The sequence below is a fragment of the Wasmannia auropunctata genome, unplaced genomic scaffold, assembly GCF_000956235.1.
Source record: "Wasmannia auropunctata unplaced genomic scaffold, wasmannia.A_1.0 LD336101.1, whole genome shotgun sequence".
Classification (NCBI taxonomy): domain Eukaryota; kingdom Metazoa; phylum Arthropoda; class Insecta; order Hymenoptera; family Formicidae; genus Wasmannia; species Wasmannia auropunctata.
This window is the reverse complement of record NW_012026789.1, coordinates 2062979-2077857: the sequence shown is the minus strand read 5'-3', so window position 1 is coordinate 2077857 and position 14879 is coordinate 2062979. Positions and strand designations below refer to the sequence as shown.

Below are 14879 nucleotides of genomic sequence, written 5' to 3'. Positions count from 1 at the left end.
CATTCGTGAAAAGATCCTGTCCTGTCCGGTATATGATATATCATTTAAGAATACTATACTTCGTGATTCTTCGTACATACGTATTATAAATATTATACACTTTGTACCTATCTTTGTTTCACTTTGTACCTGACATATTTGCTTGCGACACTTTTGCAGACAACCTGTACATCGCATTGACTACATTAACTTAACGGTTATCTAAACAAATTGTACAAAATTGTACTTAAAGGTCTAAACAAATTTTAACATCCCATACACTAAGTAATAATAATTATAGTTGCTCTGTTGTGATCGTCGCGTCTTTTTTTTTTTTAAGAATTACTCGCATAATAATTCATAATTAATATATATAATATATATAATGTCTCTCTCTCTTTTTTTCCGTCCCTTCATCTTTCTATATATATATATTTATATATTTAATATCTTCATATATTAAATAATCATGTAGCATTATCTTATAATTATTGGATTATAATAAAATTACCGAAAAGCAAAGTAAACTCTCATAAAAATAAAAGGGTTCTTCGTCGAAGCATGTTTCACATACAAAAAGCAACAGTTATACTTATAGAGGCCTTGCGATTTCTGTTATCTACTTATAGTGCATTATACAATCTTCTCTTTAATATTACTTTACTCTTTACTATCTTTCGCGTATCCTTACTGTTCGCGCATGCACGCGTCCACATGTGTGTGTAAAAGTGTGTGTTTGTTATTAATGAAAGTGTAAGTGCATGATAATTAGAGATTATTATTCGTTCATTTAGATTTGGCCCTTTTTCGGCAGAGTAAAAAGTCGATCGCGGCTAAAGGTTCTTAGTGTAACCGTCCATTACGAGATTAAAGTTAAAATCAGTCGAAGCCAGATTGCGACACTATCTTTTTACAGTAATTCTTCATTTTCCAGATTGCATGTACATATACAGCGACAATCGTTAATACAATGGGCATCTTACATTCGAATCAGAAATCAATTTTAATATGCAAAATTTATCGTATTATAATATTTTTAATATTAATAATTTACTTGAATTTAGGAAATCAAGATTTTCCTTTTTTTATTGATTTCAATGATTTTTTTTTTTAATGCAAACGCTTATCAGTTATCACAGATTATACGTATTCCATTTAAAGCAAGGGATCATTTTTGCAGATCGCATGTTAGAAGTAAATAGTCATGGTATTATAGGTATTTATAAATTTAATATAAGCACCAAGATTTGATTCTTTGTGGATATAATTAATTTTTAATATAATCATATTAACGTGTTAATAGGATAAAAGAATTTTGAAAATAAATTTTGTAGTCCTATTGCTTATCTTTATACAAGTATTTAAATCTCTTAAAAACAATTTTTTTCTTCTATTATACTTAATTAACGTTTTATATTTTTTTATAGGGAGAAACATCTTTTTTCTTTTTTAATTAAATATTTTACGTAAAATATTTAATTAAAAATAAATAAGTTTTTAAACGTTATTGTTCGTATCCGATCGGATTATTTTAATGTCACACAAGTCTTTTCTTATTAACATAATCTACTTGGCAACCAAAAATTTAATTTAAAAAAGAAAAGAAAAGCAAATTTCTAAAATTCTAATGATAATTAACAAAAAAATTACTTTGGCAAAAAAATTATTTTAAAGATAATATAGTACTTGTATCAAAATAAGCAATATTTATTGTTTCGAAATGAATTTCTACATTATTTTAATTAGAGCAATATATTTGTTTATATAAAAAAAGATATACACACGTTTCATAAAAATAGAAACCAACGTGAAATTTAGAAATCATATCATGTAAAGCATTAGATTCTACATGCAGTCTTGAAAGTATTTCGCATTTGCACAAGTTTTAGAAAAACACGGATGCAATTCGTATACCTCCAGTCACTAATCAGAGTGTCTAATTCAACCTGGCTTTGTCAAAGATATTACGGTCAATGCTAGAATAGTTTCTACAGTACTATTTCCATAAATAGCTTGCACGCTATGAAACACCTACAACGTTCTTGGGTTTTATAATTAAAATGGAGATAATTCTATAATTGATCGTCACAGCACTTGTGATAGTGTATACGAAGTAAATAATCGTTATACCAAAAAATTAATCTTTCATATATTACTTCCGTTGTAAAAAAAAATCTAGTTAAAAAATTTGGAATGTAGTATTTTAATTCCATTAAAAAAAAAAAAAAACTCAAAATCAGTGACGATCTATAATACTTCAAGTCATTGTAAAAGACAGTCATGGTTCCTACAGAAACTATAAAACCCAAAACCCCAGAATCTAATTGGCAGTATAGTGTTGGACGTTGCGCCCAGCGCAAGGTGCATAGCAGAGCGGCTGCAATAGCCAAGGATCGGGAGGATCCTTAACCGTAACGAGAAAAAAATTTTTTTTTATGCGGCTTTGATTAAGTTAGTTGCGGATGTTACACGTACGTGGCCATAGTACCAGTTGGAATAGGTGGTGTCTCCTCTGGTCTACCTTTAGGTCCGTATTGTCCAATGAAGGATCCATCCTCCGTAAAACGTCCTAGAACAAACAACGAATTATTCTATTATTTATGCAGAAAAGTATATAAAAATTTAACGCTATGTATGTGTATATATGTAGTTTGTTTTATTTTTAAATGAAGTAATAATAAACATTGCTATAAACAAACATCAGCCTGCAGATGTTACACAAATATGTTAATTTTCAAATTAATTCAAACATAGATGCAGCGAGGTAAGTGTTAAAAGAATGTTGGGGAAACTCAATATGAAAGCGATCGATTCGTAGTCGCGGCGGGACCGATCTTGGTCCTTCATCCCCCGTATGTTTCGACTTTATGCAAGATTGATTGGAGAATTATAAAAAGAGTGTGAAAGGTGAATGTTCTTGAAAGGTAACTCGTTTTTTATATTTTATATCGTTTCAACCATTCCATTACAAGAACTGTTTGTTGAACTTACCTTAGACTAGAGTAGCAAATGCTTGGGAATTTGGTTCCTGCCTACGGTGTCGGCCATACTGACCAATGAAAGAACCGTCTTCGTTCATGCCCTCTGTGTTGAGTCAAGCAATGAAGCAAATAAAATGTAATAACGAAATATACATGATAAATTGAAACTAAAATAGTCTAAAGCAAATATATGTGTAAACAAATATAACTTATTGTAGCTGCGGCTGTGAAGTGTATACAAAAGGAAAAGCGATCACAAGATTTAAATAAGTGTGAAAATGAACTCAGCCGTGCTCACATGAAATATGAGACTCGCTATCTCTATTGTGCTCTCTATACGAAAGTATTAAAAAATGTTACGAACATATTAAAATTTGGTGCATTTGTCTGTGTTGTAACAAAGATTCACAATAATACGTACCCTATTTTATAAAAGTTAAAGACTCTTCCAAATCCTTTCTTTTTTTTTTAGTTCCTCTATTCTCAACTGATATATTGTATAAATAAATTTTCCCTCTTGCGCTACTCTTTCTACTATCTTTTTGCTACGACAATGTATTGTATAAATTATACTTTGTTTTTTATTTATTTATTTTACTCTAGACGGATTATGCACGCAACATTCTGTGCATGTATTAGAATATAAATCGAAAAATTGAGACTAGAGGATTTATTTAATTCCAATAATGTAAAATTAGAGAGATCGTACCAGAGGATTGTAACAATACGTCATATACATGTATAGACGCAACTCATAATATTTGATATTAAAAAAATACGTGCAGCAAATATTTTTAATCATGTACTACTTGTGTATACCGAGGACTCTAATACCAGAGATATATATTCTTTAACGACTTCAAATCTCGTGGAATTCTAAACCAATTACCTGTATCACCATCGCCATACTCCGCCATGGAATCGGTGTCGGACTCAGGATGTTTACCATCCTGATGAGAAGAAGACGCCAAGGACGCACGTCCGCCAGCCGATTTGGTGTCCAATGGTTGCGAGTACTCATGGAATCCACCCTCATCGGGATAATCTCCACGTCCAGCGGCCAATTCTCGCTCGTGCACCGCGTACTTTCCACCTCGGTTTCGTTTAATCACGCACACGATTATCAGCACCAAAAGAAGGATGGCAATTGCCAGCATCATTCCTGCGAAGATATACAATGTTCTTTATATGTTCCAACGGTCAAAAAAAAAAAAAGATTAGTCTAAAAATTTAATTAAAGAGAAAAACATTACCTATGAACCAACCGGCCGTCGCGACATTTTCCTTCGGTTGAATAATGGGTCCTTCGCTACTTGTCTCTACTTCCTGAGGAACACTCTCGGTCATATAGTCTCCGTCGACAGCGACAACCGTCATCACATAGACTTCACCGCTTTGAAGACCGCGAATCTAGGTGATTCAGCATTTTTCAATAATAGTAATATTTATTTATCTTGTTTATAATAAAATTTGAAATATAGTTAGGTTAACTGAAAATAGTAATTTCATAAAAAATTCATAAAATATGAATTTAATAAATACAATATTAATCACTAATTTGGGCACAATACGATATTCTTAAGACTCTAATACGATAATATCTAAGATACTAGAAAGAGTTGTGATTAATAGGGTTCTTTAAGGAGGTTCTTAAGGATCAGAAAAAGTGTTGCACGTAAATTATTGTTAACATACCTCAATAGTATTCGAGTGGAACTCGGGATCCGTCCGCAAAAATATCGTCTCGCCTCTCAGTTTATACTTGACGAAGAAATGGCTTCCCGGATTACCGTTCAAATTCGGCAACCAAATGACCCTTACGTTTGAGTAACCGTTCTCCACTGGCACAGTTTCCCATGTAAATTGTGGGACGTCAGGTCGTAGAGACATTCTTGTCTTTTGCTCGATGAAATAGCTACGCAAATACATTAAAACACCATAAGTATAAACATACGCAAAATGACATGAAACAATGTCTAATCGCGTTACATATGTTGGTAATGTTTAACGTTCCTGTAACTCAGGCGACCACTTACTCATTGCCTTCCCCAACTCTGGTTGTGGCACGTATGTGAACGCGATATACCGTGTCAGGCGCTAATGTGGCTAATTTGGCACTCGTGGCTTGCGGATCCATAACATGCGGCTTTCTCTCGAATAACGTTCCCAACTTCGTGCCGTTCACAACCTGATAATAAATTTTATATCCGGTTAAAATACCATTCGGCTCTGCGGGCCGCGACCACACCAGGAACAGCGCGCTGGATCCCATGGGGAATGCTTCTAGATTGAGCACTGTCCCCGGCACTCCCTCCGGTGTGTCAAAACTTAGAGTCTCGGACGCAGGACCCGAGTACCTGGCACGAAACAAACGACATTTGAAGACGAGGCAGCTAAAGCAAAATGTGACAGCGATATGATAACCGAATTGTTGTTACCTGCCGTTGTAAGCGAGTATCCTCACGAAATTTTTACTATATGGAACGAACTTCGTGACTAACGCTTGCGTTTTATTTCCACCGCGAATATCAATCTCGCGCATTCCCTTCTCGCCATCCTTATCCGTCCACGTTTGAATCTTGTATCCTTGCAATTCGCCCCTTACCGACTCCTCGGGTACCGGACTCCACGACAACTGAGCGGTCGTGCTCGATTTCACTTGATTCAGTGTAAAGTTGCCGGGTGCTTGTAGGGGTACTGAAATAACGATTCAACAGTTTTACGAGCCGCACATATTACGCGATTATTAATGTTAAAATAATTATCTTAGTGTGTATCGTAATAATAATAAAGAAGCAATTTTATCGATGATTTACCGTCTTCTCCGGAGTATCCGATAACTTCTTTGGGTCGAACTCTACATTCTCCTTTCTCATTTATCGCGACGACCTTAATTCTGTATCTCTGATAAGTAGGTTGATTTTCCACCGTAAAAGTATTTCTCTTCCAATCCTGTATGTTATACGTAATCCATTCTTCGCCTGGTATATCTCTTCTGTAAAAGACCCTATATTCAAATTTGGGGCCATTATGTTCTATCTGAGCCATGGTTGTCCATGAAATAACCAAATTTTGTGGCGTTGTACCCTTGCCCACGACATTGTCTGGATTTTTATAAGGGAGATCCGGTAAAGTGGTACAACCGTCGCTATGTGATGACGGTAGAGAAGTGCCTGCATTAGAAAGCAACATCAATACAGTTATAGTTTATAATATTTATTCTAGAGAAGAGATATATTTAGGAGAAATATTCATAGTGAGTTGATTCGAAAATTATGTAATATCTGAATTATATATCTTTATATATGTACAGCGTTAAATTATAATAATTTATTATTATCGCAATTTATTTAATTCATAACTTTTTAATTTTCAAGGGTCTTCTCACCTATTTTATTCCATGCAAGAACGCGGAACGTGTAATTAGCCCAGGGTGACATAGGCACTGTTTCCGACTGAGATGTAGCTGTGACAAAATCTTTGGCTATCTCCCAGGTATCCGGTGCAAAGCTAGTATTGTATTGGATCGTATAGCGCAGAATGGGAGCTCTATTATCTCCCATAGGTGTCCATTTAACGTCGGCCGAACTGGAACCACACTTGACGTCGGTAAATCTCGGCGCGTTAGGTACATCCTGAACTATCAGCGTCGCTTGTGCTGTCGTTTCATCGAGATCGGTACGGGCGACGCACGTGTAGGTACCAGAATCCAATTCGGTCGTCTTCGTGATCATCAGAGAATAATCGGTACTCCGCACGAATCTCGGTTCCATCTCGAAGTCTATTGGTTCGCCATTACTCAGCCAGTTTATAGTCAAAGGTAGACTCGGATCAGTAACGGCATTGCACCTAAAAACAAACATAGAACAGAAATTAAGCGAAATTTTCTAATTATCACACATATCACAAGATTACGAGTTTACTTTTACTTCTGTCGAGGTTTCAATGTCTCTCTGGCGAAACTTTACCTAAATGTGGCAGTGGAACCCGCCGCGACCTCGTAGTCCTCCGGCAGATCCGTTATCCTGGTGTGCTCTTTCACCACCAAGCTAGCGGACGCGTTCACCGCGCCGAATTTATTGCTGGCGTGGCACGTGTACATTCCGGCGTCCAGGAAATTCACGTTTTCGATCTCCAAATCGCCTATATCCAGAATCTTGTAACGGCCGCCGGTTAATTCCTGCCCGGTCCTGATCCACTTAACCTCGGGTTTAGGCGCGCCGAAAACGCGGCACGTAATTCGGATGGTCTTACCGTCGACCGTCCTCAAGTTCGTGGGCGGTTGTGTGATGTCCGGATAGAGCGCCAACACGTTCACGTACACGTCCTTGTAAACGTATCCCAACGAATTGGTGGCGTTGCACCCGTAATTTCCCGTGTCTTTCTTCACCAGCCGCTCGATGATAATGGAATTTGGCGTGACCTTCCTTCTGCTGTTCTTCGGCGCCTCGGATATCGGTTTACCGTTGTGGATCCACTTGATCTCGGGAACGGGCACTCCGCTGGCTGCGCATCTGATCTCGATGGTCTCGTCCTCCGCGGCGTTCACGAATTCCGGTTCAACGGTGAAATACGGCACGGCCATCACTTGCAGGTTTATGGAGTACGTCTCGGCCGTTCCCACTCCGTTCGATGCTTCGCAGGTGTACTTCCCCTCATCCTCGAAATTGACGTGTTTTATGACGAGAGATTTGCCGTAATTTCCTTGAGTTACTCTATCGCTCGGCCTGATCAGTTCGCCATTTTTGCTCCAAACTATCTGTGGCAAAGGCGTTCCTCCGAATATGCAGAACAGCTCTACCTTCTTGCCGCGCAGAGCAACCTGATTTTTCCTCGTGACATACTGCCTTGTTGGGGGATGTTTGTTCTGGCCGGTGGACGCGCCCGTAGAAATAACGTTTAGTAAAACTTTATTGCCTACTTTGTATTCGTTTCTGAACACAGATGTGGCGGCACAGGCGTAATAAAAGTCGTCCGAACGATCGTCTCTCGTGACGTTGCTGAACCAGAGATTACCCTCCGGGTCGAGAGTCATCCTTGAGTTATTGATTGACTTAATACCACCAGCGATATCCTGAATTAGCCAATAAACGTTTGGCTTAGGCCAGCCATCGGGTGGTTGGCAGGTAAGTTTGAAGGGAGCACCCTCGGGCGCTTCTACAGTTATCGGGTTCTCATCCTTGAACGAATTTAATTCGGCCTTTCGGACGAACACCGAATTCGACGTAGCAATGCCCCATTCGTTCTCGGCAAAACACTGATATTGTCCCAAGTCCTCGTCTCTCGGTCTTGAAATCACCAAAGTGCCTCTACCAGGCTGTTGAGAAATCCGATCGTCATACGCCGGCCATTCAAAGTTCTTCCCGTTTTTCATCCAACGGTACCTATATAAAATTATACAATATCAGAATTTCTTCTAACATACAATGTGCGTCAAATCATGCTACATCTAGCACATAATAAAATTCAAAAAAGGATAAAAATGTAATAATGTAATTATGTATAATAGTAATTATGTATAAACAATTATGTAATAACAAATGTTATCTATTGCACATAAATTAAAGACTTTACATAAAGACTGGACATCGATATGCAGCATCGACAAATTTAACATACGAGCTTTATTATTTTTCTCTTATTTTTAAATAAATAAATTTCTTTTCATAAAAAAAAAGTATAGATCAGTTTTTGTTTATTTATTAAAAGATGCGCCAACGCCCATACGGTTAGATAAGTCAGTATCGTAGCGATGATTATTTCACACATCCTAAAGCTATGAGATCATCTTTGTAATTAAGATCGACCAGTTGCACCGGCTTCTTTGCGCGAGATGAATAAGCTCGACGTGAGTGCAATGAAACTTCACGAAGGAGATATTCTGAAAGTACGTTTTCCGTTCTTGTGCAACTCTAACAAGTGTCGCTAGTCGCGAGTCGTATTTACATAATAGCTGTTTCCTTGATAGCACTTGAAGGCACTATCTAATAATAGTTCAACAGACTGTGCAAAAGCCGACTTAAAGATACGCGGATATTTATCCGTGTTATTATATTACGTGTAAAAACCAGGTCTAAAAAAAAAAAAGAAAAAAAATATCAGATACGTACGTTGGAACTGGCTCTCCCTCCGCTTCGCATTCAATTAGAAATGGTTTATCATTCTCATTGACTTTTGTTTGTGCCACTTGAAACAGCTGCTCGTCCGTTGGCGGCTGTTTAGATATTCGTGGCGGCGATTGAACTAATGAATAAAAAAATGTATTAGATTCAGAACAATTATGCCGTTAACACAGAGGTAAACTATTAAAAGAGAAACACACAAATATAATCTAAACAAGAACAGGACAAGAGACATTTATAATTTATGTTTAATGTAATGAGACTCCGCTATGACAGATGATCTTGACGCTCTTTAACTTAATTATGATAAGGGTCAGCCACAGCTTACTGTAACTTAATCGAAATAAATATATCACATTAACAGGATGTATGAAGAGAATGAGAAAAAAACCGTTTTCTTTTTTAATATATGTACAGATACATACAGACACTTTGAAAGTAACGATAATCTGGGATCTAACAAATAATATTCTAATGATATACAGTTTGTATGGGAATTATGTTGTGTTTATGTGGTATTGTGGCATTGGAACTACGTTGTGTTTATGTTCTATTGTTGTATTGGAAACAATGTCATATTTATGTTGTATTGGAATTATGTTGCATTGCATATATATAAAATAATAAAATATTCACATAGAAATGATTTAGGATATGATTTTATGAGATGTTTCGCGTATTTTAACAGCCAAAGGTAATCTATACACAAGTGTAATTGTATGAATGTACAAATATTGAGGAGTGTATGGATCTGAATTGTATAAATGGGCACATTTATACATATAATTGTGTGAATGCACAAAAACATAGCACAGCCCCGTGTAGAGAATTTATTCTGTGGCAAAATGATCTTGCGTGAATGAAAGATCGCTTGTAATAGAAAGCACGATTACGAGAAACGGTTTCCATAATAGTGTGTTTCACCTTCTACATTATCCGGGACACGTACTACAATTGAAAATCAAAAATCACAATTTTAATAGCAATTCGTCCATTGCAATTCGTAGCGTAAATAGAATAAAGTTCTTAGCTATGTACGGTCGACTATAATATTTAAAGGATATTTGCGAGCGATTGAATTATTTATACTCACTTATAGCTGATGCGCCAAGCACCAGCGTGCAAACAATACACACGGAAAGTCTCATTGTCACTTCGTATTTAGAAAGCTAAAACATATAATATCTCTTTGTCAAAGGCTTTTTCTCAATAAAAATTATTAAAATAAAAATAAGAGCAAGTTCGACCAAATCTGGATTAACTTAATCAGCAATTAGCTCAGCTGGCAGGATCGTTCACAGCACAATTTTTAACTGTACAATTTATTGTCTGTAATCTTCAATTTTACTTCCCCTGCGTTAAACAAGGAAATGTTAATAATCCTGCCTATGTTATATATGTATAATAAAATAGGTCAAATATTATGCGACAAGTTAATCGAAATTTATTCGAAATCGAGAAAGGCAGAAATGTGTTAATAATTTACAAGCAGTTTTTGTATAATATATATCGTTTGCAAAAATTTTTCAGACTGTTTCTCCGAGTACTGTTACATGCGAGGAGACACAACGTAATATTTTATAAGTACAAGAAGAAAAAATTGTTTCATTCTTTAACTGAATTTTTTTACTTTACTAAGGCAATATCTGACAACGCACATATTGTTACATGCCGTGACGATAACGCAACGTGTTATCTGTTTATTTAAAAAATAGTTTCTCGTAAATTTCAAACATAGAACTTTTGGGATCACAGCCTAATGAACCTACGTATCATATTCTAAATAAAACATGATTTTGGGGTCCGTTATGATTCACTAATTCTAAGATGCCTAATCAAATAACTGCTACATTCCTTATCGATTATTTATGTTTTCATTCTTCAATATCTTACGTTTTAAGGCGCGTTCGGTAGCACATTCAGCTATCGCATTCTATCCTTGTTTAGACGTCTAATGTATGATAAAGATAGAATGACGCGATAGCGTTGACAGCGTGCTACCCGAAACCCCTTAAGAACCTTTTTTATTGCAATCGGACTAATCACTATTCTTTAGTATTAGGATATGCTTTTTGCGCTATTTAATATTATTTTAACGAAGATCCCTTTTCAAACAAAGATCTGTTTCGAGTGTAAATTAATTCTCATCCGCGTTATTGGTTATTTTACAAAATGCTCCACATCGTAAACTCGACATGAAGATCTCTCTCGATCGAGAACAATCGGTTCTACACTGTCTTTCGTAGAAAATATACCTTATCCTGTATCACTGCCCAGAATAAAGTATTTTGTAAATGGATATGTTGTCGATTCTGAATATTGCGTGGCTACGCACAGTGGGGCCCAAATGAAATTCGTGTTTCGTGTTGCAACAAAGGCTATAGTCCCGAAATCTGAACCGATTTTGATGCATTTTTTTTTTAATGAAAGCTAATTTGGAACTTTGTCGAGCCCAATTTTTTATCCTTGTTTCTCTTTTTTTATAAAGTTTAAAGAAGTTAGATTTATAAAATTTTCAACCAAACAGCAGAGAACTCATTTAGTGTAATATTTAATTTAACGTCGGGCAGACTATATTGATAATATTCATATCCTGAAATAAAGTTGAAAGTCATTAAAAAACGGTAAAAATAATAAAAATAAAATTTAATCTTACTTAATTCATTTGTATTCAATAATATTCAGTGTAATATTTAATATTAATATAATAAAATTAATATAATATATCAAATATTATACTGAATATTATTAAACACAAATGAATTAAGTAAAAATAATAATACAAATAAAATTTAATCTTATTTAGTTCATTAGTATTCAATAATATTCAGTAATATTAAAAATTTACACTGAACATTATTGAACACAAATGAATTAAGACTAAATTTTATTTGTATAAAATATTATTTTTATCGTTATATTAAATGCCACAATAAAGAAGTTCTCTATTGTTTAATTAAAAATTTTATAAATCTAATTCCTTTGTGTCTGATTTCATAAAGGAGAGAAGCAAGAATCAAAAATTGAGCTCAAAAAAGTTATTCCAAATTTCATTAGCTTTAATTTAAAAAAAAAAATGTATCAAAATCGATTCAGATTTCGAGGCTATAGCCTTATTTAAAACGAAATTTCATTCGGCCCTTGTGCTGCTACGGTCGTAACAATATGCACAGTCGTGTTTAATATGAGTGACGGACGACAAATAATTTACACTCAAAACAGATGTTTGTTTGAAAAGGGACCGTCTTTAAAATAGTCCAAAAAAAAACATCCAAATACTAATAGCGATAAGTCAGATTGCAACAAAAAAGGTTCTAAACTTTCTAAACGGCTAGGGTCGAACATATGCGAAACAGACCCTTTATAAATATTCCCTTGAGAATACTATAAATTTCCCTTGAGTAACAAAAAGATTTCAAAAAAAGATTCAAAAAGTTCTTAAACTGATAAATGACTGTAAAATATCAGAGATTTATGTTACACTAAAAGCAAATTAGCAATTATATATATATATAAACTATGATATATTTTTTTATAGATATACTATAATTTTATCAGCAAAGTTATAGTAATCATTAAAAGACAAACTTTAAAGAACAATTGATATTTTCACTAGCAAATGCTATTCTAATTCAGCAAAAGCGTACACAAAGAAAGTATTAGTTGAAATGACATTCCATTTTAGTCTGTGTTACAATAAATAAAAATCATATTTTTCAAATAATACAAGATTTATTTTTTCTTTGTACCTATGAGAAACTTTTCTTTCAGTCTTTGTAATAAATATGAATAGGAATGAATATTCATCTTACAAACAGTATTATGTCAGAAGGATATATTGTAGCACATTTTTTGGACAGCATACCATAAAACATCGTTAAAATGTACTTAAAATCTGGACTTACGTCCAGATTTTAAACATGTGCTGTTTGGATTTAGATATCGAAAAATGAAAAATAAAGAGTTAAAGTTTAGATCTTATTTTAAATAAAAATGTTAAATTGATAATTCTGTCCTTGTTAATAAAATAGTACAAATATTACTCGATAAGATATCAGTGTTTGCTCGAAGTTATTCTAAAAATCAAGAAAGAAAGAAGTGTATTAATATAATTTACATTATTTACAAGCAATTTTTAAATATATATCATTTAAATTGTATGCGATTTAACCATTTATTAAAGAGATATACTTCGCAAAGAGATATAATTTGCAAACAATTTGTATCAATTAGTACGCTTTTACTAAAATGTTTTAGCAAATGTATGTTAATTTACTAATATTACTGTTTTATAATACTACTAAAATTTGTAGTAATAATAAATATTTCTTTTTATTTTTTCGCTCTCCCCAAAATCTTAAGTACTGTAATTATATACATTTAATAGTAAACACAATTATTGAATTTTATTCCTTTTCGGCAACATACATACTACAATATTGCATTAGGCGTTGTTCATTTGGGAAGCTGTTTCCGAGACTTTTATATTTTTATAAGATTTTAAAGATATGAGACTGAGAACTCCTCAAAAACTCGCGATTTGCGTAACAGCGCTCGATTTCGTTAAAAAAAAAGTCGTTAATCACACAAAACTTGGTCGCATCCGGCGAACGCGCGGCGGTAACGAACGAGAGGTACCGGGTACCGGTCTGATTTTCTTCAATTAATCATGCATCACTCCGCAGGTCGTGCACCCCGTGGCGCTTTTGCCAATGCGGTAAACACAAAATTGCACGCACACACGGGTACACGTACACGGGCACGCGCGTGCGCTTGGGAAGCGGCCTCCTCGGCGTGATCAGCCCGCAAGGATCGAAGCTGACCCAATTATCCGAGATTTTCAAATTTTCGCCGGGATGTTGTGGGACGGTGGTTGCCAATGGTGACGCGAAAAAATGGGCGTGCACCCGGCGCCGATGGAGACGCGTGAAGACGAAGGAAAAAGGCCAGGAGACGCGAGGCCCGACGTGGGGCGGCATAAATTTCTCCACGTACGGAAACAACTCGACGGGTGTACGGGTGACCCGTCGATACCCGCGGGTGATCCACCTCGGCGATCAGCGGGGGGGGATAAATAATCCGGGGAAGAGATCCGTGCACTCGCGATTAGAACGCGCCGTCGCGCCCGACGACGACTACTACTCACCGCCGATGATGATCTCACTCGTCGTCCTTCGCGGGTCTCTCTCGCGCGCGCGGCAGCGGAAGCGCCGATCGAATTGACAATCCTCGCGAGTCGCGCGACGAAACGGGCGCGTCTCGTTCCGGTCGCGAGGAGGAGGGCGTCTCGCGTCCACGGCGTGCACAATTTTGCCGCACCACTATACGGTCTGCGACGCGGCGTGGCGCGGCGCGGTAAACGGGCGGCCGAGAAACGCGAATGTGGGAACGGGAGAACGGCAGGCAGGGCGAAAAAGCGGGCACACCCGTGCGAGATCGCATTGATCGCCCGTAACCGTCGTCGGCCGCTCGTCGGCGACGTAGCGGATCGCTCGTTAAAGACTTACCGATCCCCCTCGAGCGGTTCGGTGACGCGGTCACGGTGCCGAGAACTCGTCGCTATCACCAGGGCATCATCGAAAAAACTGCGGAAAACCACCGACTCGGATGACGGATACGCAACTCGTCGTACGGTACCGCACTGTTGTGCGTGTAACGTCTTACCTTCATACGCGCGCGCGCGTGTGTATGTGTGTGGTGTGCCCGCGGTAACGCGTCGCGCCGCGCTCGGTGTCCCTGGGTATCTCACCGGTCCAGGGAGACTAGATAAGGAAGATACCCTGCCGTACCGGGTATA

At 36.6% G+C, this 14879-nt stretch overlaps 1 protein-coding gene across 8 annotated transcripts; it reads right to left on the bottom strand.

Moving 5' to 3' along the window:
* Positions 1-886: 886 nt before the first annotated feature.
* LOC105458754 (neuroglian) lies at positions 887-14777 on the bottom strand. Of its 8 annotated transcripts, XM_011704301.1 has the most exons (14): positions 14590-14776; positions 10176-10251; positions 10007-10030; positions 9071-9203; positions 6929-8344; positions 6349-6809; positions 5777-6133; positions 5399-5657; positions 4997-5317; positions 4656-4875; positions 4214-4370; positions 3850-4122; positions 2971-3063; positions 2458-2548 (listed from the first exon to the last, which is right to left on the bottom strand). In XM_011704301.1, the coding sequence occupies exons 2-13, from the start codon at positions 10228-10230 to the stop codon at positions 2972-2974; spliced, it is 3768 nt and encodes a 1255-aa protein (XP_011702603.1). In that variant the 5' UTR covers positions 10231-10251; positions 14590-14776; the 3' UTR covers positions 2458-2548; position 2971. The 8 variants fall into 8 exon arrangements, with proteins under 8 accessions (XP_011702579.1, XP_011702632.1, XP_011702586.1 ...); XM_011704277.1 differs by lacking the exon at positions 2971-3063 and having other exon boundaries at positions 887-2548; positions 14590-14777; XM_011704330.1 differs by lacking the exon at positions 2971-3063 and having other exon boundaries at positions 887-2548; positions 4214-4279; positions 4859-4875; positions 14590-14777.
* Positions 14778-14879: the final 102 nt, after the last annotated feature.